This window comes from Manacus candei, unplaced genomic scaffold (assembly GCF_025592945.1).
Source record: "Manacus candei isolate 608988 ecotype Guabito, Panama unplaced genomic scaffold, ASM2559294v1 h1tg000008l, whole genome shotgun sequence".
In the NCBI taxonomy this organism is placed as follows: Eukaryota; Metazoa; Chordata; class Aves; order Passeriformes; family Pipridae; genus Manacus; species Manacus candei.
In genome coordinates this window covers 14316089-14339518 of record NW_026138056.1, presented here as the reverse complement: position 1 = coordinate 14339518, position 23430 = coordinate 14316089, and the positions used below count along the sequence as shown (strand labels likewise).

Here is a 23430-nt window from a genome sequence, read left to right as displayed (position 1 = left end):
TGTACCTTGAGAAACTATAGTTCCCCCAGAGAAAACCCTTGTGAATTCAACTAAAAAGATAAGCCATATAAGTAGGATATCTTTAATGGTTAGCATTTGAAGAGAAGGTTTAATATTCTTTTGTTAATTCATGAAATGATTTCTTTCATGGAAAATTGGCAGTAAAAAAATACAGTGCCTGAAATTTATTTTTTGTTATCAACATATAGGAAAACTTTGAAACTTCCTTTGGTATTTTGATTTCCCGCTTCCTCATATTTGCCTCCAGCTCTGATCCTATCTGTAGCAGTGGCTTCCACACAAATTCACTGACCTTACCACTGCAGTCACAAAGACCTTCCATCCTGCCCATTCTTTACTTACCCCCAGACTATTGCTCTGTCATCTTCCTCTGAGATTTGAGTCCAATGCTTTTTCCTTGCAGTATTGTCCTTTCAAGTCCTGCTTGGTTCATTGGTGAGAGTTTTTTCCCTACCCATGTTTCTTGGCAAGTCAGTAACCCATGTCTGCTGGCTTAGCTTCCTAGATTGGTCTGTCTTTTCATGTAGTATTGCCTGACCCGTAGCACTTACTGCTTTCCAGATCAATTTGAAGTAGAAATTATTTGTAATGAGTAAATTATTTTTTTCTATTAGAGAATGTATGCTTGTGTGAATGTTCAATTTTCTCTGTACCTACGCTGCATTTCCCCCTGAAGAAACTTCTCCTGGAAAGGAAGCAGCAGTCCTGAGTTCGTGGCTAGCTGAGGGATCTAGACAGCTTGATTGATCCATCAGGCTGGGCTTTTGGAAAGTGGATCAGAGCAAAAAGGGGCCCCAGGGATACAGTGAGTAGGAGGGAAAGGAGAAGTGAGCTATCACAAAAACTTTAAATTGCTTTACAAGAATGTAGCCACAGAGATCACACTCAAATTAGAGGCAATACACCCCTTTACCAGTCTCCACTCAGGAGCATATGATGACTTTGATGCAGTGTAGTAGGTGTATAACTAACAGGTATTTTTTGTTCCTCAAGAAATTACCTCATTAATGTTTTCCCCCTCAAACAGGAACAAAAGTTAAAATTTTGAAATCTCCTACCAAGTGGCATTTTGGGGAGAGAAAAAGTCAACTGCAATGTGAAATACCTTTCTGAATTAAATAGGATTACTAAATGCAAAAATTTAAGCAGGCTGTTTAGAACTGGTTGGAAAGTTTGCACTTTACCTCGCCATGTCTGGTATGGGACACAACACACAGAGGAAAAAGAGATTATATCCTGTGGTCAGAGCTTTCCAGTTTGGGAGCCAGCACTGTCATACTCAGTCTATCACACTCCTTTCCTTCCTCCATTTCCCTTCTTTCCCAAACAAGCAAAAATATAATTATCTTTTCAATTCTAGTTTCTAGTAGGGAGGATAGTTCTTTCATGTGTTGGCACTGTGCTGTCTGGAAGCTGCTGAAGTGGAGAGTTCTGATTCTGTCTTCCCTTTGACCCCAATCTCTTCCCAAGCTGAGGACTATATCCCTACAAAAAATATAGGAACAATCATGTCTTGCCCACTAAATCTGGTGACTCCTGGAATAATTCAGATCAGAATTAATTCCTTTATGCTTCAAATGATAATGCAGCAATTCAGAAGTTGAATAATATTGTAGACTAAAAGTAGTATTTCTTACATTGAGCCAGAAGACTTAATGCAGAATAATAGATCTCGATAAACAAAATTACATGTTCTTTGTTTCCCTGTTGTCAGCCCTTTTCCTTACCATTACTGAGGAAGCAGCTCTGGTGCTTTCAATGCAGACACTAGCAGATGATTGAAGTTACCCCTGAAATGGAGCTGAGAGAAAGTAACAGGTGGCTATGTCTACTATGTCAGGTAGTGTGCCCTGAAAGGACCTTATTTTATAGACTGGGACAGCTGATACTTTTCATCTTGTGGACTGGACACCCATAAGCAGTTTGAGTGCAGCAGCTGTGTCCATGCAAAGCATTTTCTATTTCAGTTACATCTAAACCCATCCCTTCATATGAACACAAAGTGCAGTGAGCAAGCAGGCTCCTCATCCAAACCAAAACAGCACCAAAGTTATATCCCATGTATTGCCTCTGCAGATCCGGTTCACACTGTCTAAGGAATGTTTCATCACCTCCAGGGTGTTTTGCAGACAGCTGAGGTCACTCACAGCCCAGGCTTCTTCTGAAAGGACTGATGTCATCTCCTGCCATGGCCCCTTTCTCCTGTTTGTGCAGCTTTGGCCAAGCAAACTGGACCACTTTTTCAAAATAGGGTTAATTTTCAGCTGTGTTAGTTCTTTGCTCCAGGTTATTATGTAACCACTTGGGAAAGACTTATGAAGGTACCAAGTGAAGAGCAATTGAGGAGGGTGGAACTGCTTGCCTTTTTTTTTTTTGGTCAGTAAATGAGACTTAAGTTGTCTTCAATTTCTTGTGAAACTATTCCCTAAGTAGACATCCACATGATGGCTCCTAAGATAAACAGAAACACCCAGTAGTTATTTTTATTGCTGATTTTATTCAGCGAGCACTAAGGTTGAAAGATTTATTAAACAGAGTAAACCTCATAGATTTTACATGCTTTTAGGACAGTTTCATCTTTCCCTAAACTCTACTGGCACACAATAAAAGAAATATGTAACTTGAACCTTTCCCAAGAGAATTTTTGATTGTGCCAATAGTAAAAAAAAAAAAAAAAAAAAAAAGATCTCTTGAGTAGGATTTCTCTTTTGCTTTTCTCCTGCTCTTAAGTTTTATTTTTTTTGGCCAAAAGTGGTAATTTACAGTCACAGAGAGTCTAAACAAGGCACTTTCTAGGAATACAGTGAAATCTATTAATTAGAACCCAAATAACAAATTGTTCGTTTGGAAACATTACTTCTCACACTTTAAGCATACAATAAAGGCAGTTGAAAAAATTTCTTCCTATTCAATCAGCCTGTGGTGTGATAGATTAATCTCATCTGCTCAACTATTGGGACTGTTAAATTCTAGCAAGCTCAAAATCACCTTTTCACGGCTACTTAGTTGTTTCTAATGCATTGAAATACCTTTTGCAGTGAAAATCTGAACTGGTGGTTCAAAGACTAAATTTCTTTAAATGACAAAGAAAAGTTTATTTAGACTTTTTTTTTATTTGTTTACTCTCTTAAATATGGTAAAAGAAGTATGTTTGTGGAAAGACAGAGAGGCAATTCTAATCATAGGAAAGACAGGAAATCTCAAATTGATTTTATTCCCTGGAGTAATATCTGGTGAACAATGGAAAACTCTGATGTTATCATCTCAAGGCATTTTATTATTATTGTATGACCTTGTTCTATGTAGCACTTTATTTACATAACTAAAAACCTCGGAAAAAATACTCTCTGTGAGCCAGGAAAACACTGATTTCTAAGTGAAAAATCTACTGTTTGGCTCATTTTCATATTCTCCTTCTATGTCCTAATTACTTAAATATGTTGAAAAGCAAAAGAGAAAATCCAGTTGAATACAGCAATAATGTGCCATGACTCCCTTTTAAGGAAAAAGACAAGAAAAATTCAGTATTAAGATGTCTTAGCAAGTCTCTCTGCATTAAGTGCATTGCTATTTGACTTTAAAAAAAAAAAAAAGAAATATATATAAATGAATGGCAACAAATTGAAAATTCAGTATCTCAGATGTTTTAACAACACGGCTTGCACAGGTAATGTAAAATGTAAAAATTTGTAGCTTCTCTGGGGAGATGAGTAACAAAGATCCAAACGTCAGAAATACTGCCTCCACAGCAAAACCCCACTGCGTTAAAAGTAACTCGAGGACACGACAGTATCTCAGTTCTGCTCTGCTGCTGCCCATGCCAGTGGAGGCCTAGGGTGGTGGGGGGCATCTGTCCCAACTGGCAGTGGCAGCTTTCACAGGCAACAGGCCTGCCTTGGCTGAGCCCCATCTCCTGCCCCATTGTCATGCTGCTGCTGCTGCTGCTGAAGCACGCCCAAAAATTGCCATACAATGCCTTGTAGGAAGGCTGGTTTTCATACATGGCATGGTATGGTCAAATTTACTGTAAATTTGCTTTCAAAGTAAACTAAAAAGGTAGCTTAGGGTCAGGATTTATTTAGTGTTTTAATATAACATGGTATAAAAAAGAGAGCTTTATGATAGACAGAAAATAGTGTATTTTCAGGACATAGCAAGAAAAAGTGGGGGTTTTTTCCCCCATTACTTTAGAGACTTTTTGTGTGAATTCACCTCAGGTGAACAGATGTAGAATGTTCATGGTTACCTCATGAAAAGTTCTGAAATCACATATTCCTTTGACAATGCATTTTTACATCTCCAGTTGTCTCTACATTTCTCTAATTATTGCTCCGATGATTTTTTTTTTCTTTATATTGCTTAAATTTAACAACACTGTGACAGCTAAGCTCAGTGAAATCAGGGTGAAATCTAAGGAACTGGATTTAATTAATCAGATGTAATTTGTACTTTCAGTTATTTGTCTACATTTCTGCATATGTATACTGTAACCAATGCTTGCCTCCCATCCACCTGAGACATACCAACTTGCTTTTGATCACCTACAAATCAAAGCTGTGTACTATATACACATACTAAGTCATAAATACTCCAGTATACACCTTGATATAGGGCCACGTTATGTGTAGGGCTTTTGCATGTGACAAAGTCTGCAAAAATGAAACTAGTTTGGGGACAGTAGTTCAAATTTTGCTTACGCATGAAGTTTGTTAGGCAGTCCTTTGTTAATTTAGTGACGCAGTTTCAGCAATGGGGGGGGGACATCCCCAGGAATTTCCCTGACAAAGGGTCACCCAGAATCAGGAAGATTATCCAACTACAGTTTAAAAGAAATGGGCAGCAGGGATGATTTATTTAAGGTAGAAGTCTCTCAGATTAGTAGGAAAAGGGAAGTATGAGAGTGAGTGTGTGTGAGAGAGTGAGTACAAGAACTTAATTTTTCTTACAAGGTTACCGGGAAGATTTATATGTGTCCCAAAGTTTTGTGGTGAATGGAGCCAAAGTCTGTGTTTCTGAGTTTGGAATCCACTTGCTTTCCTTAATTTCTTCTTTTTTTTTTCTACTTTTCTCTCTCTTTTGTTATGTACAAGCCCCATAATTATATGAAAAACACTGATTCTTATGGAGTTTTCTTAGATTTACATCTATTAATAAAAAGAGGCTGGTGATTTAAAAGCCTTGGGGCAATACCGCCAAAGAATAGAAGATTGCTGTTAATCCTGGATTGGGTCAGGGGAGTGGCAGATGGCTGGTTCTAAGGGGAACAAAAGAGAGGTTATAGAGAACAACTACCTCAGAAATCCCAGCCAGAGCAGGATCGTCAGGAGCTATGAGTTCCTCCTAGCTCTCTCTAGATAACAGGAGTTGTTCACTGGAAGAGCTGCATTATCATCCCTGGAAGAAGAACTGCATGACCACCCATTCTCATTCCACATCTATCAAGGGCGTTGGGATCCAGAGTTGTCAAGGAGAGTGTACCATCAATTCATAAGAGCTGGAGATTGACCCCCTGCTGCCACCACTCCTCTCTATGACCCACCCTGAGGCACGGCTGGGAAAACCTTTCCATTTAACCCTTGCAGCTTCAGATATGACCTTCTGCTTCAGCCAGTGTGTCTGTGAGTCAGAGGGACTGGACCGTGTTCCAGGCACCGTGGCCTTGGTACATATGGGCTTGGTGTACACTTGAGGCCCCTGGAACAGTTCTTACTGCCTTACTGTCTAAAATTTTCCTTCAGAATGGTTATTTTTCCTTGTCTTCTGGGAAAACGTGTTGATTCAGCTCTTGATGAGTTGCTCTTTCTTCTGTCCTTGTGTGTTGTTTTTCTTAGTCTTGCAAGCTGCAGAGGGGCATTTAAAGAGCTTTTCCTGATCTATGGAATGCAGTGAAACTCATGCAGGGCAGACTGCAGGGACCAAAGCCTCAGACACCACAGCCTCACTCTGGAAGCAATTCATCTTCTATACCAGTGCCACTGGTGCAGAACTGCTGACACAGACAACCACATTGTCCAGAAGGCTTGTGAAGGCCATAAGCAAATCAAAAAGTTGAGAAATCAGGGACCCAGATTAAGCTTGAGGAGTTACCACATAACAGCTAACTGGCTGTAAATCTACATGGATATTTAAATTGGAACTATTTGTCTATTGCTGCACTTTATTAAAAAAAACCTCAAACAACAATCTCCACCTCTCAATATGTAGCTTCTTGGGTGATTTTAGCCTAATCTGAAACTCTCATTTCAAGTTATGCTGCAGTGAATTGCTGTGAAAAACATCACTTCTGTAACACTACAAAAATCTGAACTGAGCATAAACTCAAATGTACACTTGAAGTTTGCAAGGAGCTGGGAGTTCATGATGTAAACTTTCAAGGATGTAGTTTAACCTGTAACTACCACAGGGAAACAAACACATTCCATATTCAAATAACTGCAAAGCAAGGCACTGAATTCAATTCAGCTTGCAGTGCTTGCAATTCTATATTATTTTTCCTGGTTTAAACCTACACAGTAATACAAATATTATTTTATTAACAGATGAAAAAACTAGTTGCAACTAAACTTCCTCAACAGTAGCTGCATTCAGCGGAAATATCTATGTAAAGGAATCAATCACAAAAACTTAAAAGTTCAGGAAGCTTCTAGCCCAAGGGAGTAAAAAAGCACTACTGGCAGCAGCAAGGAATTAGCAAAGGGTAGAGGCTGAGAAGTTACAACTCATAATTTTACAGTAATGTTCTGGGGTTTTTTACAATTGAAACAGTGGATGTATTTTTCTGTCTCAGTGATGTTTATATGTTCTGATTTATTCATGACACTTTCTTACTATTTGTTCTCTTTTTGTGTTCAGTCAGACTGGGTCTCCCCTACCCTGTCTCATTCTACACACACTCACTTCTGTTCACCTACTGTTTCCTTTGATCTGTAGCTTTCTCTGTAATAAGAAGCATTTTCAGTTAAGTAATTCGGATGGTTAAAGCATGGATTCATGATACTGTATTATTCCTTTGTACTTCTGTCCACTATCTATCCTATCTATTTGTACACTGTCAGAATGTGGAAGCAAAATTTTGTGCCCAAATTGCCAGACTTAGGGCACTACAAGTCATTAGCAATGATATATTATATTCCTTCTAATGTGCCTTCTGCCTTGTAAATAAAGATAATATTATTTGAATCCTAATTGACTGCACCATTTTTTACAAACAGATCTAGGACACAACAGAGTTCCTGTGTGCATTGAAGATGAGGTTGTTCATCCCTCCTTAGTACACCAGGTGAGTCCGAGGCTGCATCAAAAGTTCTCAGTCACAATCCCAGGAGGTGTTCAAGAAACGACTGGACGTGGCACTTAGTGCTGTCGTGGGGCTGACATGGTGGTGTTCTGTCAAGGGTTGGACTCGATGAACTCAGAGGTCTTTTCCAACCTAAATGATTCTGTGATTCTGTGATTTTATGCCCTTGTCTTAGGAGAGGAGCCCATGAGACGGCAGAGCTGCATGAAATGAGTGTGACAGAGCCAGTCCTTTGGACAGTGTCAAACTGGGAGAGATTGCCATGAGAGAAAGAATTCTAAGCACAAAATTCCTAATACTGGATAAAAAGAAAATGTGTACATATTTTTGTATACAGAGAATAAATTTTAAATGCAAATGTAGGTTTTGAACGCAGAGCTGCTCTAACAAAATAACCCAAACACAATCACACACAAAAAAAAAAGAATTACTTGTCATTCTGTAATGGCTATTGAAGATTGATAATAGCCACATTAAATTTGAGACTCTGCTGGAAATTTGAATCAAAAATTGAATCTCTGCCAGAAGGACATGATGATGGTCAGAATTTTAAAATAATTTTTAATTTCAGTCGTGTGTGAACAGGATCGGACTTCTGATCCACTTCAGTCTACCAGATGTAACTCTGAAGTAATGGATTAAGAGAAATGGGGGAGAAGCACAATTTTTCCAAAACGCCCGTGTGGAGGTCCTACTTTAAAGTATCCTTGAAAACATTATTTTGGAATAGCTCTGGGGAATTTCCAAATGTGGATAAGCCATAAATATTTGTGAAATGATGGCCTTCACTTTGTTCTAATTATCTATCAAAGCCAAAGTATTTTTTCCTGCAATATTTAGTAGCTTTTAGATAACATTTCCAGGACGCAATAATGAAAAACATCAACTTGCATGGCTTATTATTTTTTTTCTTACTGTCTACATAACAACTAATTTTTCATTCAGAAAGGAAGCTGCTGACCCAATTGATGTAGATGAATAAGTTAACACTCATTACCAAATTACTGACTTTGTAAGGGAAGACAATTAGATATTATTTTCCCCCAAGTTTTATTTGGCTTTCAATCAGGATCTATTAATTCTGTGATATCAACTTGGAAAAAAGCCCTCATCTTTCTTTTGCTTTTTTTTAAAAAGGTTCTTATACATGAAGATTTACCATAGAAATTGGTTGTACATAAAGAGTACCTCTGGCATTTGGAGAAATAATGAGCCTTGGCTTCTTATGCCTTTGTAAATTGTGCATCTGAAAAATAATGTGTTATGGTAGTGGAGTCACCGCTCCTGCAGGTGTTTAAGGAAAGACTGAATGTGGCACTTAGTGCCATGGTCTAGCTGACATGGTGTGTTCGGTCATAGGTTGGACTCGATGATCTCAGAGTGTCTTTTCCAACCTAATTGATTCTGTGATTCTGTGATCTTCCATTGAATCCAAGCTGTAATAATATCCCTGCCCCTGACATTTGCACTTTGGGAGGAGTGATCTCATGTTTTAAGTTTTCCCTCAGCATTAGCTCTCCCCTGGACTTACCTGGCTCACTTCAACAATTCATAAAAACTTCCTGCCTGCCAAATACTCAGAAATTGGCTAATGATTTCCAAACCTTACTGTTGAAATCATGCTCTATTAAAGTCTTGTTTTCCAAAGACACAAGGGCTTTTTTGTGATGTTTACAAGCCCTGTCCCAAGGATTGTTCTTGGTGGGGTGTTAAAACCAGCCGTACTATGATACTCCGTATTCGTAAAGAACACGTTCAAAATTCCTTACTTCATACTGATCCTCGTTGTCGCCTTCCTTCCATGTCACTTCCCTAAGCGATGAATGCAAAAGGACTGTGTATGATATCATGCCTTAGTGGGCTGATCTCAAAAAATGAAGCTATTTTGCCCCATTTGAATGTCACGCATACAACTGAGCACTGACAGATCTGCCAGAGAACACCCAAACAACTCTACTTTTTAACAGAATCAGTGGGTCACAGAACTGTGAGTTGGAAGGCACCTCTGGAGATCATCCAGTCCAACCCCTCTGCCAAGGCACCGTCTCGTCTCCTTGAGCAGGTGACACAGGGATGCATCCAAGTGGGTTTTGAATGTCTCCAGAGAGGGAGACTCCATGACCTCCCTGGGCAGCTGCTTCCAGTGCTCTGCTACCCTCAATGTAAAGAAGTTCTTCCTCATGTTGAGGTGAAATTCCTTTAGTTTATAGCTAACCATCCAGGGGGTTTAGGGGTGTGGTTTTATTTGTGTGGGGTTGTTGGTTTTTTTTCTTTTGTTTTAGGGTTATTTTGGTGCTTTTTTATAACTGCTTTGGTTTTGGTTTGTTTTTTTTTTTTTTTTAATTTTGATCTCATTTTTTTGGCACTTTTTTTCGTTTTGGTTTTGTTTTGTTTTTGTTTTGGGGTGATTTCTTTGGCGCTTTTGTTGTTCGTTTTGGAGGTTTTTTGTTTTGGGCTTTTTTTTTTTTTTTTTTCTTAATAAAACCGGCAGAACTTTTTTTTATGAGGGGAAGTTCGGGGGTGCCAAACCAGCTTCCCGGCTCCAGGGATACCCCCGGGACATCCCAGGGCCCCTCGCCCGCCCCCCCCACCTCCCCACCTCGGACCGCACCAAGTCCCCGCGCGGGGGGCAGAGGGAGATCACCCCCCCCCCCCCCCCAGCTCGGCCACCGTCGCCTCCCCCGGCTCGGCCCGGCCCCGCCCCTTCAGCCAATCACATGAGCGGGCGCGGGGGCCGCCGGGAGCGGGCGCTCCCCGAGGGGCTCGGCCGAGACACAACATGGCGGCGCTCGGCGGGCGCTGAGCGGGGCCGGGGCGGGACCCGCGCACAGGCAGCGCCGCGGGAAGCGGGGAGGGCAGCCGGAGAAACGAGCAGAAAGGTGGCGGGGCCGTCTCGGGCGGCCCCGGGCGGCGGCGATGGCCCAGTGCGTGCAGTCGGTGCAGGAGTTCATCCAGGACTCGTTCGTGCCCTTGGTGGCCGCGCTGTGCAGCGAGGAGGCAGAGCGGCTCACCCGCAGGAACAACCTCAGCTTCGCCGAGCTGGTGAGGCCCTTCTGCCGCCTCACCTCGGAAGGTCGGTGCCGGGAGCGGAGCGGGTTGTTTACACGGGGCGGGGGAGGCGGCGCCTCTCCCTTCCTCCCTTCCGCCCGCGGCCTCCGGGGGTCCCGCCGGGGCTGTCCCCGCCGGGGCGAGATCCCCCTTCCCCGGGGAGTGAGACACCCCTTCCCCGGGGGGAGACACCCCTTCCCGGGGCCCCTGGCGGCGGCCGGCCGGCCGGGTGTCACCTGGAGCTGGGACAGGCTTTGCGTTTGCCGGGGTTGCCGCAGGTGACAGCTCTTAAGACCGCTTAGTTTCATTCAGTCTGCGCAGCCTGGGAAGTTGGGCTTCTGGAGGCATCAGACGGCGGAAGAGGAAAGTGTCTGTAAATCCAGCTCTTCCAGACGATTTTTTGTCTTTCATTGAAACCACTTTGCTGTTACCTGGCTGGTATTTGTACATGACTCTTACTATGGATCTTACTGGGTTTCACACTTCTGATACCTAGTTGTTGAAAGTGTGGTCAGTCGTTCAGAAACGTTGTCATTTCAGTCTTTCTCTCACCTGTAGATTTATCCTGTATACTTTTTTTTGGGTGACGTTTCTCTGAGTACGACCTGTGCAAAGAGAAGGTGGGAGTTGAGCTGGTCATGTGGCAGCCTTGAAATGACCACGTGAAGTCTGGCAGAACTGGAAATTGGCCACTGGAGGGAAACCGTAGTGTGCTCTAATGCTTTAACTTACTATCTGGAATTGTTTGTTTTATTTTGTTTAATTTAACTTACCTATGTGTTTCAAGCTGTTGCTCATCAAAATAGTACGCGGGACAGCAATTTGAATAGAGCTCTTTGTCAGGATAGTAATGCAGTGACATTTGTCAGATTTGGTATCTCAGACTTCAGCCTCTGCATGTCATGTGCTGAAGAAACAATGCAAGAAAATGGAACTTGTATTGTCTCTTGAGTTAGATTTTTGCATTTCTCTTTAAAAAAAATGACATCAACTTAAAAGCTACTCTGTGTTAAAAATCTCTTAATTCTGTGGTAAGTCTTAGTAACCTGTTAAGATTTGTTTATAAATGTTTTTCATTTTTTTAGCAACACTCATGAGCTATGTGAGAATGCAGCAGAGATAAAAATAATAAATGCAGACGCTTGCTTCCTTAGAGTTCTCAAGTTAATTATCTCTTTAGATTCTTTGGTGAAAGGCTCTCAAAATGCATCTAGCAAACCAAACCAGGCAGACTATTGAAAATGAAGCATTCACCTTGAAAAACACTTCATTCTTGTGTTGCTTAGTTGCAACTGTTTTTGTTCCAATTGTTTTGACAGTTAAGGAGCTGGAAAACCTCAGTCATCCTCAGTTTACCTGGGTAAAGCTTGGGACATAGGGTTTTGTTGCTGCACTACTTTGTGTATTTGAATTGAACAGGCCACAGACCTGACTCCAGTTGTTCTTCTTTGTGACTTCCTCTTCTGGCTTCATGAAAAACATATTCCTGCATGCTGTCTGTAACTTGTTGTGGTGGAAGCCAGCATGCATGAGGGTAAGGAAAGCCGTAGTAGGTATTTTCTTCAGGCAGAAGAGTAGTTTGGTGGAATAAAATTCCTAATGAGTTTGTGCAATGGTAAGTGATTTCTCAAGCTCCAGAATTGGTGGAAGTCTATGACAGGGGAACATGTGTGTTGGAATCTGCACAAACACTGTTGCATAGTGACACTGTTAACTGTACCAAGTGCACAACACTGAAAACATAGGATAAGTTTTTAAATTTCTCTACTTTAATAGGTTTGACCAAAATCAGTGGTAAAATTTTTCCATGGTGCTTTTCATGTCAAATTCAGAGGAAGAGAGGCATGATTAATGATCTGCTCATGGTTCAGCAGAATGTGTGTACATGCCATGCCTCCACAACTGTGTGTTTCACTGCATATGATTGTTATTGTCATCATCATATATGATTGTGATATTATTTTGATAACTATTCTGTGAGGAGTGGTAGCCATAAACTAAAACACAAGAAGCTCCACCTCAGCATGACAAAGAACTTCTTTACATTGAGGGTGGCAGAGCACTGGAAGTGGCTGCCCAGGGAGGTCATGGAGTCTCCCTCTCTGGAGACATTCAAAACCTATCTGGATGTGTTCCTGTGTCACCTGCTCCAGGTGACCCTGCCTTGGCAGGGGGGCAGGACAGGATGATCTCCAGGGTTCCCTTCCAACCCTAACTATTCTGTGATTCTGTTTTGGCATCTTAATTTGTAAGCATTTCTGTGTTTTCCTAAGGAAGTGTGAAATGCTGTCCTTTTTAAAGTAATACTCTCATCTTTACTTAGAAGCTATTTCATTGAGTTTGTAACATAAAATTGGGTTTATTAGCATTTCTTCTCTTTTGGCATTAAGCTGTCCCTTGTATTTGTGCAAAACTTTAAAGTACATGCATTGCTTCCTGAACTCTTCTATAATTTGATAAACTCAGCCGCAGGTTTGCTACTGCATTTTTAGAGTCCCGTCATAATAGATATTTTGGTCTGAAATTTAGGATTTACATGGTTTGTGAACCTGTTGAAGGCTGCATGCTCATCAGAGTTCTTGCTTATGCAGTTATGAAATTAATCTCCTGATTTATGTGCAGAACAGTTTTGATACACAGGAACTAAGCTGAGCTGTCTACTCTGCATATATCAGTCATCCTACATGTGTTAACAGAGATGGGAAGGCCAAAAATGCTGCTTTATTCTTCAAGTAGTGTAAAACCACACACTGCTCGAGGTTGCTCAATCCAATGAGGCCAGATTATATCTAATTTCAAGTAGAACCCCACATAGTGTAGATCTAGGGGGCCGCCCCCTGCACTAATCATTATTTAATCTACTCATCAACTTTGGCCTGTCAGTGACTTGCTAATGTTGGTGTAGCTGAAAATACCCTTGCAATATAGCAAATTGTGATGGTAGGAAATGCTGAGCACAGATTCAGAATGGTCTGTCCTATAATTTTTACCTTCTTGACTTCTATAGGTAAGTTGCTTTTTGTTATTGAAATGGTTAAAAAAGTGAGAGGAACAGCTTTACAGTCCTGGTGAGTTTTGACTTTAGAGGAAAGTGAAACCAAAACCCTCCCCAAACTTTCAATTTCTTTTGATAAAGGAAATAAAAGTATATTGAGGATTTTATACCTACATATTTATTCTCAAAGTGGCAGTCTTTCTTAACTATTGCATTTGTTATAACAATTGATGCCTAATTTAATGAATATATATATTGTATAGGTAGGTTTTCTTTAGAATAGCATCCTGTTTTCAAGAGTCTTTAAAAATACTATATGAACTAATGCTGTCTTGGTGGGAGGGAGAATTACAGTGTACACTTCAACTAGCAAGTGATGAAGGACATTTAATGGGTATGCTGTGTTTTTTGAGCTTAGTTTGATGTTAGGAGTTCCTTGTTTGTGAGTATTTTAGTCAGCATCTGGCGATTTTCAACTTCTGTTGAGAAAGATACTGCTCTAATATTATATGTGACTACTTGCACTTCTGGTAAAGTACTTTCTGAAATGTTCTCCTAAACACTTGAAAGAAATGTGTAACGCTAGAAATTTTTTTTTATTGTGCATTAAGAAAAGTGCTTTATGGGGTTCCAGCTATGTCTGTTATTTCAGTCCTTAGCATTGCACATATGCCAGAAATGTCATCTGTGTTCTGTATGGAAATGTGTTTGCTCTTCATTATTATGGCTGTTATATTTTAGGATAGGCACCAAGGGTGAGTTGCAGTGTTACAGCTTCACTGGTGAAGGCAAACTAGTTTCATGGTTGTCTCTCCCACTTCCTTTACTTTTGATATTTTCAGTAATCATGTAGCAGAAGAGTTGATAATTTACCTATGTGATAAGATGAAAAAAACCCAACCCAAAACAACTCTTTCAGCTTTCTGTTAGAAATGCTGAACTGGACAAATTAAGTTTAGACAGCACAATTGCCCTTCCCTGTGTTGATATGTAGCCTGAAACTTAGAGCTGAAAAAACCCACAAATTATTAGGTTTCTTGAGTAGGACCAATTTTCTAAACTGCTTTACTGTGTTTTCCCATGAGTTTCAGTGCTGAGTAAAGGTTGGGAGTGCGTATGTGATTGGGGAGGGTAGAACTATGCTAGTTAAGATTTCAACTGCGCTAGAAATCTGCTTTAACACTTACGATGGATTGTAAACACATGTTGTGTGATTTGGCTTGGGCTACTTAGATTTTACTTTTGAAAATGCTTGTGTAAATGGTGTGATATGTTCTCCAGGCTGGAGGGGATTGAAGACTCAATTTCAGACTTTCATGGTATGAATTGTATGATCAGTTGAAAGATGAGAAGTATGAGAATTTTCCCTTTATGTGCACTACCTTTTATATACTGTACAGGGATTTGTGAAAATAAAATACAGAAGAGTTGGTTGAGGGCTGTACTGTGGGGCATGTGGTAGCACCAGTTGGCTTAGGCAGCCATAGTCAGTGTGTCCTGCCTGAACTTACAAAACTGGCTTGATTGGTGGTGGTTGTGGTTTGAAATAGGGGAAAATTACATGAAAAATCAGAGCAGGCCCAGAATTGTAATGAGTGTTGAAAATGTGATGAATACTTTTTTAAAAACAGATGGCTTGAAGGAGCAAGTTTCACAAAGAATCTAAAAAGGAAGTTGTAGTATTAAAAATCATAGAGTGGTTTAAAGGAACCTTAAAGAACAAACCCCCTGCAATGGGCCAACCCCTCTGCCACAGACAGAGACTCCAGATCAGATTGCTCAAAGCCCTACGCAACCTGGCCTTGAACACTTCAGGGATGTGGCTTTGACAGCTTCTCTGGGCAACCTGTTCCAGTGCCTCACCACCCTCAGAGTAAAGAATTTCTTCCCAATATCTGATCTAAACCAACCCTCTTGCAGTTTTAAGCTATTCCCCTTTGTCTTGTCACTAAATGCTTGCTTACCTCTCCAGCTCTCTTGCCAGTTTGCATTTAGGAACTGTAAAGCTTCTATGAGGTCTCCCTGGAGCCTCTTCTTCTCCAGGAGGAACAATCCCAACTCTCTCAGCCTGTCTTCATAGGATATATTCATTTTGGATGAAAGAATGTATGCTCTCCCTGTCAGGTTTCTTAAATGCTATTTATTGTGTACTGGGGTTTTCTTGGAAACTGGTGATTCCTCAAAACGTGAGATGTGTGAAATCCATATGTGGTTCCTGTAAGCTTTCTGTGAAAGTTCAGTATGTTCCACGTAGAAGGGCATATAGCAGTGTAGGGTGTGCACTTTGAGTGCTTTGTTAGTTGTAGTGGATATTCTTACAAGCTAAAATCCTATGCTATGTTTTAATCAGTTTACCTAGAGAAGCCTAATGTTGAACATGAACTAATTTGCTGTTACTACCTTCCCCCACTTCATTTTTGATAGTCATGTATTATGGATTGATCTAAAATTGGTGATGGAGAAGTTTAGTGAAGTAATCTTAAAGGGAAAACTGTGTTGTAAAAAGTCTAATGCATGACAACTATTTTAACTGTCTGTTATGTTATACTTCTCAACAAAGCGTTTTCTTTTTCTTTTTTAGTTCACATGAGAGATCCTAATAATCAGCTTCACATAATCAAAAATTTGAAGATTGCTGTCAACAGCATCGTTACTCACCCACCTCAACCTGGTGCCATTCGGAAACTTCTGAATGATGTTGTGTCTGTCAGTCAGCCTGCTGAAGGACTGGTAGCTAATGTGATCACAGCTGGAGATTATGATCTCAACATTAGTGGTATGTAATGATATTGTATTTTTCGTGACGTGAACTGGAATTTGCTGTAAGGTTTCTAACCTTGATTTCAGCTTCACGACACGTATTGAAATTACTCAGAGATGCTCAGGTTTGAGTCATTGTTCTTACTGTAACTTTAGATTTATCAAATAGTTTTGGGTTTATATGATGCTAAAAGAGTGGTTGAACTTACTTAATAACTTTAGTATTTCCTAGTGTTGTAATTCTTCTGAACTTGTGTTAAATCATTATTTTCAAGTAGAAATTAGTCATGCTTTGGTTGTCTTATTTTCTTGTTACAAAATGGATTGTAACAAGACTTGTTACACTCGGCTGAATAAATATCAGTACTTATTTATAATGTTGGTACTAATTTACATCTTTATGGCTTCTTCTATTTTTGTTTTTACTTATTACATGGAGTTCATAAAGTTGTCATAAAAAGATTTTGAGGAAAGGTGTATGATTCCTTGTCTTGCGTTTTTTCTCCCCATGAAACTCAGTGCTTCATATTTCACTGTCAAAATGACTAGAATATTCTAAAAATGTTTTTTTTTCAGATCTCCAAGTGATGAGGTATTGTGAATAATACTAAATGAGACCTGATCTTGGGAGCTGAGAAGATTAAACTCCTCCCAATTAAGACCCTAATCCGTTAAAGCCTTTGAGTACAGACTTAGTTCAAAGCATGTATGCATTGCCCTATTTAAACATCCATAATTTATTGTATTGAAAGTTCAGCCTGCAGTGAAGAATTTGTCTCTGCTATAGCAAGAGACTGATAACAACCTCATGAGGATTAGTAACTGATGTTGTTGTAGTACACTGATGTATGAGGGTTTTTTTTTCCTTCTGCTGAGGATGGAAAAATGGCACACTTGTTTCCGTTTCTGTGCCCTTGTTTATCTGTCAAATAGTGAACTGACTTTTTTTGTGAAGTTTTTTTGATGAAAAGTTTGCTTCAGTTCTAGAGATTTGAAGACCCAAAGAAAGCAGAATGATTTCAGTGAATAGACTTTTCCATAAGATTTCTAATGATCTCAGTTTAGAAGTGAGGTACTGGAAAAAGGAGAAAATAGTGGCTATATTAAGCTGTGCTTTGTAGTTTATTTTTCATGTTTGCTCCTGGAGAGTCAGATGTACAAATGGTCATATTTGACTATCTTCTGTCTCAGTGATTAGGTTCTCATTTCCATTCAGACTGACTATATGCTTATTTGACAGCAGGAGAGATGTATAAGATGTTTAAGATCATACAGAAGGACAAAATCACGTAACAGCTTTGTAGAATCCCATTTTAGGAGTTTAGCACAAAGCACTGGCAGCGTTCTTGGTGAAGAAACTTGTGTCCCATTATATTGCAGGAGAATGTGAGGAACTTGGCAACCCTTGCTTGCCAAGTAGGGTTCTGTTTCTGCTTAGAAAACTAAAAGTATTTACTAAGGAACTTTTTTTTTTTTCCAACTTTCTTGGAGCATTTTGTTGAAACCAATGGAAGCAGTCATTCCTGAAACCAAAACATAGTTATTTGGCATGAAATGTGAAATAGTCTAATCAGTTCTTTAATTTGTTCTTTTTTTTTTTCCTTGACAGTGGTGGGGTGATGTGTGTGCATTAGTTTTCTAGGATAGCAATATTAAATATTTCCTTAATCTTTTAAATTATGATCAAGTGCAGTTTGCTTTGAAGAAAGACACAAATGTTTAAGAAACTGAGGTATGAGTGTTTCTGGCACTGGGATCGTGATCCTGCTCTCTTTTCAGAAAAGTTCTGGAACTGCTGTGGTGTATTGATTTAATTGTTTGTAATCCTTCTTTGTTAGAATTGTTGTTTAATAGTCTCATAGTTCCATAATCTTGTACTGATAGACTTGGTTGAATGCTGAAAGGTTACTTATGTTCAGCCACCCCTGCTTCTCCCACGTACTTGTGCATGTAGAAAGTGAGGAAAAACGATTCCACTAAAGACTTAAAATATGTCAGAGAAGAAAACATTTTTTTCAGCTGGATCAGTTCCCTGGCTATGTTTTTTCAGGACTGCATGATGTTAATACTGGCATGAAGCAATGCAGGAATATGATGGAGAGGAGGGAAAATACTGGGGCAACCACTTTCAGCAGCTAATGTATTCAGTTACTTCTACGAGTACTACAGGCTGAGAAATCTCAGAAGTTAATGCCTTAGGTTTAGAGTATCTTCCAACTAGAAAAATAGAAATAATATCAAGATAAAACTTAAATCTTTGCTACACTATAGAATTTCCATTTTTGTTCAAGCCTCGAATTGGGGCTGAACTAGGAATTAATATTAATTTCCATGAAAGTACACTGTCAAATGTTGAGGAGCCTGAAATACTCAAGATTAAGGTTAGCTGGAATCAAATGTCTTCAGTGCCCCTGATGGGCCCGCATGCTATCAATTTTTCTACTTCACGCTACCAGAGTGTAAAAGCCAATAGTGTGTTTGCACCTGACCCTTTTTAGTATAATAATATCATGTTTTTTCTATCAGATCGCTCAGTTAAAGCTAGTGTTCCTTGGTACAGTAATTGGAAAGAGACACTGATGGAACTGAACACATCCACGTTTTATTCAGGTATTTTTTGTGGTTGGTGCCGATTTGCCAGATTGCCCTTTACTCCTTTTCCATGTGCCCCATCCACCTTTCCTTACCATCTGCTATAACTGTTTAGCACTTTTCTTGGCGTAGACGTGTGTTCCTCCATTTTTCCCCCTAAATGAAAAATTTCTGGTGATGGTTGTTTTAATTTTCTTTTAGTCACATTTCTGCTCTTGTTAATCAAAATCATTTGGTCTTTCCTTGCAGTCGGTAACAGTGGTGGTGGGAAATTTACCTCATGCTGTAAAAGTACTGGATTGTTTGATCCCATGGAACTGTATACTGTTATTGTGCTGTATTTCAAATGTACTTTCTGCTTCTCTACAGAACTTCCTTCTCAGAGGAAAGTAACACTTTTTGAATTGGAACTCAAGTGCTGTCTGTACTTAGAGCACATATGCCTCTGCTATATTGACATCCTTTCTGGAGTATGACTCTTAAAACAAAAAAAGCCTTCTAATAAGTTTTCACCTAGTTTATAAGACTTATTGCTACCAAACCATTTGATTACTGGCCTCTCAGCTCACAGTGAGGCTGTTGTGGTCTTTAAGAGCCAGATTTTTATGTTTTTCAGTATTAGATTTTAACAAAGTTTATGCTTCTGGTTAGTAATAGCTATCCTTTCAATAGTGTTTGTTCAGATGCTGCTAAGTGCCTAAAGAGTACAAAACTACATGAAGTAGACTTCTCATTCTTAAACTGTTATGTACAAACGTTACTTACCACTTTTTTTTCTTAACAACTTCTGAACATGTTAGCAAGTTTGCATAAACTTCAGTTCTACTTGTGTAGCATACTGGAAAATATATTACTGGAAAAATGCCGAACATAGATCTGGATACCTAAATGACACAGTGTTGGTATGCACTGCTGTAGTGTCTTATGAAATTTTTTTCAAATACTGCCTTTGTTTTGAATATGGTGTATGTTTATTATTTTAAGTATCTATTATAAATTATTATAGCCCTGTAAATGTTTGAGTGAATCCTGTTAACGTATGTTGTGGTTGTGTAGAGGGAATCCAGTTGCCTTTGAGGTCACTTCCTAAGTTCTTAATAGGCCTAAGGCGAAAGGGGGGTGAGGGGGAACCTCACAAAACGAAGTTGTACTTCCCTATTTGTAACTGTTGTCAGATTTTTTTAAAGAGCTGTGATTCAGCAGCAAAACAGAAGTGAAAATTTGAAAACAGCACTTGAAACTACAGTGAGGTTGAAGATCCTACCTTAAGTTGTTTAACGTTGTTTACCATGAACCTGAGTTAGTGCAAGCCTTTTTATACTTGTGAAATATATGTATATGAATCACCTTCTCATGGTTTGTTTTTAATAACAAGCTGTGTTTTCCTTAATTTAAATAGTTGGCATATTTACATGTAGGATTAAGTAAAGCCAAGAGCTTTTTATACCCTAGGTGAGTACTCAGAGAGCAGCTTCTAGAAAGGCTGTAATCAAAAGCTAGAAGTTTGTCTCCTATTGGTCTTCTTTATGTGAGATGTGCTGACTGCTAGACTGAAGTTCAGTTATGAAGCATGACTGTCTGACTTCTGTGTGGATGCAGCTGATCTAAGATGGCTTGACAATGTAGGATTAAACAAAATGCATTAACTTAGTGCACTAGAAGATAATTCCAACATAAAAATGAACCTACTTCCTAAAGTCAGTTTAAGAAATCAAGGTGGTAGTTTGTTTATTTTCTTTTTTCCCTGCGGGGGGTGCATGAGAGGTTTACAAAACATTAGAAGTTCTTGTGGGAGTTAAATAAGGCAATGTGGTTTTTTGGGGCCATATACAGGAAATAAATACCTTCAGGATTTCTTGTTAATGCTTTTTACCTCCTGTACTAGTTACTGTTTTCTAGTTTGCTAGTTGCTATCACTCTGGGTTACTTGACACTGGATTCCAGTTACTTCAGTGTGAAATTAGGTTATTGGAAGTGAATTGATTTTCCTCTGGGGTCCACCTAAGGGAAGGAGTTAGAGAATTGAAATGGCCTAAAACAGGCTTGAAAGAAGAAATAATAATTCATTGCTTGACTGATAGTTGGAGTGGGAAGAAATGGACAAGGTTCATGTGTTTTTGGATATCCCACACATCCTTGGTTTCCCTTGATTTGCTACTCTTAGGAAAATGAAATCCCTATTGTAAAGGGGCATTTGAACATGACAGGTTAAAATTATGAGGCATTAATGGCACAACTCAGGTCCAAAGTTTTATCTTCTTGGGTCTTTGCTTTGCTAGCTGACAGCTGAGCTGTTTATTTTAGCAAAGCATAGGGAGGGACCTGCTGTCAAGCCAAGTCCCAACACTTAACAAAGGCTTCAGACAAACAGGTAGGATAGAATTTTGGTAATCTTTAGCTCCTCAAAAATGTGGTTAATTCTTGCATCCCTAGCTCAGCAAATTCAGTGACTGTTAGAGCAATTTTTTGTTTTCTTTTTTTCCCAAATGTGTGTGTGTGTGTGTGTGTGTGTGTGTGTGTGTGTGTGTGTGTGTGTGTGTGTTTAAAGGGGTGGTAAAGAGTAGGTAGTTTAACAACTGAATAGAGGTGAGCCTACAGTGTTGAGGAATTCGGTACTTACCATGCTATTCAGTTTCACAGGATTTGATTTAAAGTGTTACTGTTTCTCCTACTTGTGTGTATTTTAGATGCTTTCTCCTTGGACTGTTCCCCCTTCTTTCCCCTGCCATGCAAACCTTGTCAAGAGTTTGCAAGCTTCACTTTTAGGTGTAGTCTTTCATATTTCCTTTTCATAAGTTAGTATGCAGAAGTTTCACTGAATAGTCTAATTTGTCCTGTTTTGTTGTGTATTGCAGCTACTACTCCTTGGTTTGAGTCTTACAGAGAGTGCTTTCTTCAGTCCATGCCTGCATCAGATCACGAATTCTTAAACCACTATGTTGCATGTATCCTTTGAGTGTTACAGGCTGCTCCAGTGGAGGCTGTTACAAGGTGTAATGTAGGAGACACTGAAGTTTTGCAGTAACTCTTTTGCAATTATGTTTTGAATCCCATATCTTTTTTCAATATGTCCAACTACACAAGCTAGTTTCATAAGGGTGTCAGGTTTTTCTTTGTGGTTATTATTTGGCCGGAGGGTTTTTTATGCTGTTTGTATTGTTTGTTTGTTTCCCCCCTTCTCCACACACTTTTTTGTGTCAAAGTGAACTCTTAAACCAGTAACCTGTAAACTGAACTTTGTCACTCTAAAACATTTTCTGCTGTCACCGTTTAGGAATCTGTTGACTGTCTCTTATCCACAACAGAGGTTTGTGTATTTGGGATGCACCTACTGCTTTTTATAGCTTTTTTTTAAAGCAGATGGAGAGGATGTTTTGGAAAATTGGTGAACTGTGAGCTATTTTGGAAAAGAAGTATAGAAAGATGCTTGAATGCTTTAATTTTATTTTTTTTTACCAAAACTTAGGCCTGATTTGCTTTTCTACAGGGAAAATAAAAATACTCACTGTTTCATGGTGTAGCCATTGATCAGCTTTACAATAATTATAATGCTGCAGGCTTCATAATACCTACTCTGTTTACTGTACATTATCATTTTAGTATGGTAGAAAGGTATGGCCATTAGCTATTTGAGTAGAATTAACTTCACAAAATATTGATTCTGACCTTTGACTTCTGAATTCTAGTAGCATTTAAAATACAACTTTGCTTTCTGGCTTCTCTGAATTAATGTCTTTTGATTTGGTGAATAGATGTAGCAGAGCAGGATGTTCCTTATTAATGATTGTGTAGTTGCAGTGAGGTAAAAATCTGAACACTTCTGCTTTTTACTCAGAATATGTTGCTGTGTTTATGATTAGTGGTCGTTGCTGTTGCTCAGGTAGTAACCTAAAGTCCCAGCTCTCTGTGGAAGTTGAAAGCTAAAGTCCAGTGGGGACGAATTTCAGTTATATGTTTCCTATATGAACATTTGGTCTCTATCTCAAATCTTGGATAAGCTGTTATGTATCACCTTAAACTTGGATTCAGTGTCAGAATTGGAGCACATTCCTCTTGCATTGTGTTACAACTGTTAGTTAACTGATTGTTTAAATGCTGTTTTTTACTGAGTCTGAGGCCAAATTCTAGTTGCATGTACTTCTGTGATAGTGTTTTACTCATGTATTTTCTTTTATATCCTTCCTGTTTTGTTATGATCAGTGGTTGTCCCTGTGTTCCCTTGGTATGTCCTTAATGATGAATTTAGGTATGCTCGTAGTTTCCTCTAGTGAACCAGAGCCTGTGGAGCAGTTTCTGAAGCTGTCTCAAGAGCAACATCGGATTCAGCATAGTAGTGAATACTCATATCCCAAGTGGTTTATACCAAACACGCTCAAATACTACGTGTTACTGCATGATGTAAGCACAGGAGAAGAACAAAGGTGGGTCTTCTGCCTTCAGTGAATTTACAGATGAGCTCTTTGACTGAAATTTTTGTGTCGATAAATTCTGTTGAGATCAGACATACAGTAGGATGCCTTTACCAGTATGCTGTTATCAAGGCAGATTTCCTTAAGTATTATTTTTAGGTCTACTTCTTGTGTTTACATTACATGAAAAGAATCAGCTTTTGAGGTAGATGCTTTCTTTGCTAGCTTGCTGAACTAATTCTCAAAATAGTCTCAATTTTACTTTTGCATAAAGGACTACTTTAAAAATGGGAGAATTTTTCTTTTAA

At 39.3% G+C, this 23430-nt stretch overlaps 1 protein-coding gene across 4 annotated transcripts in view; it reads left to right on the top strand.

The window, feature by feature from the left end:
• The first annotated feature begins 10064 nt into the window (after window positions 1-10064).
• Window positions 10065-23430, top strand: part of TRAPPC8 (trafficking protein particle complex subunit 8) — a 51502-nt gene continuing 38136 nt past the window's right edge. For 2 of the 4 annotated variants that reach the window (XM_051774682.1, XM_051774677.1), the window contains exons 1-5: window positions 10065-10391; window positions 15943-16137; window positions 18648-18731; window positions 21569-21658; window positions 22960-23134. In XM_051774682.1, the coding sequence (XP_051630642.1) occupies window positions 10235-10391; window positions 15943-16137; window positions 18648-18731; window positions 21569-21658; window positions 22960-23134 (701 nt within the window). In that variant the 5' untranslated portion in view covers window positions 10065-10234. The remainder of the gene's footprint in view (window positions 10392-15942; window positions 16138-18647; window positions 18732-21568; window positions 21659-22959; window positions 23135-23430) is intronic. The other 2 variants (XM_051774697.1, XM_051774689.1) reach the window with 1 other exon arrangement.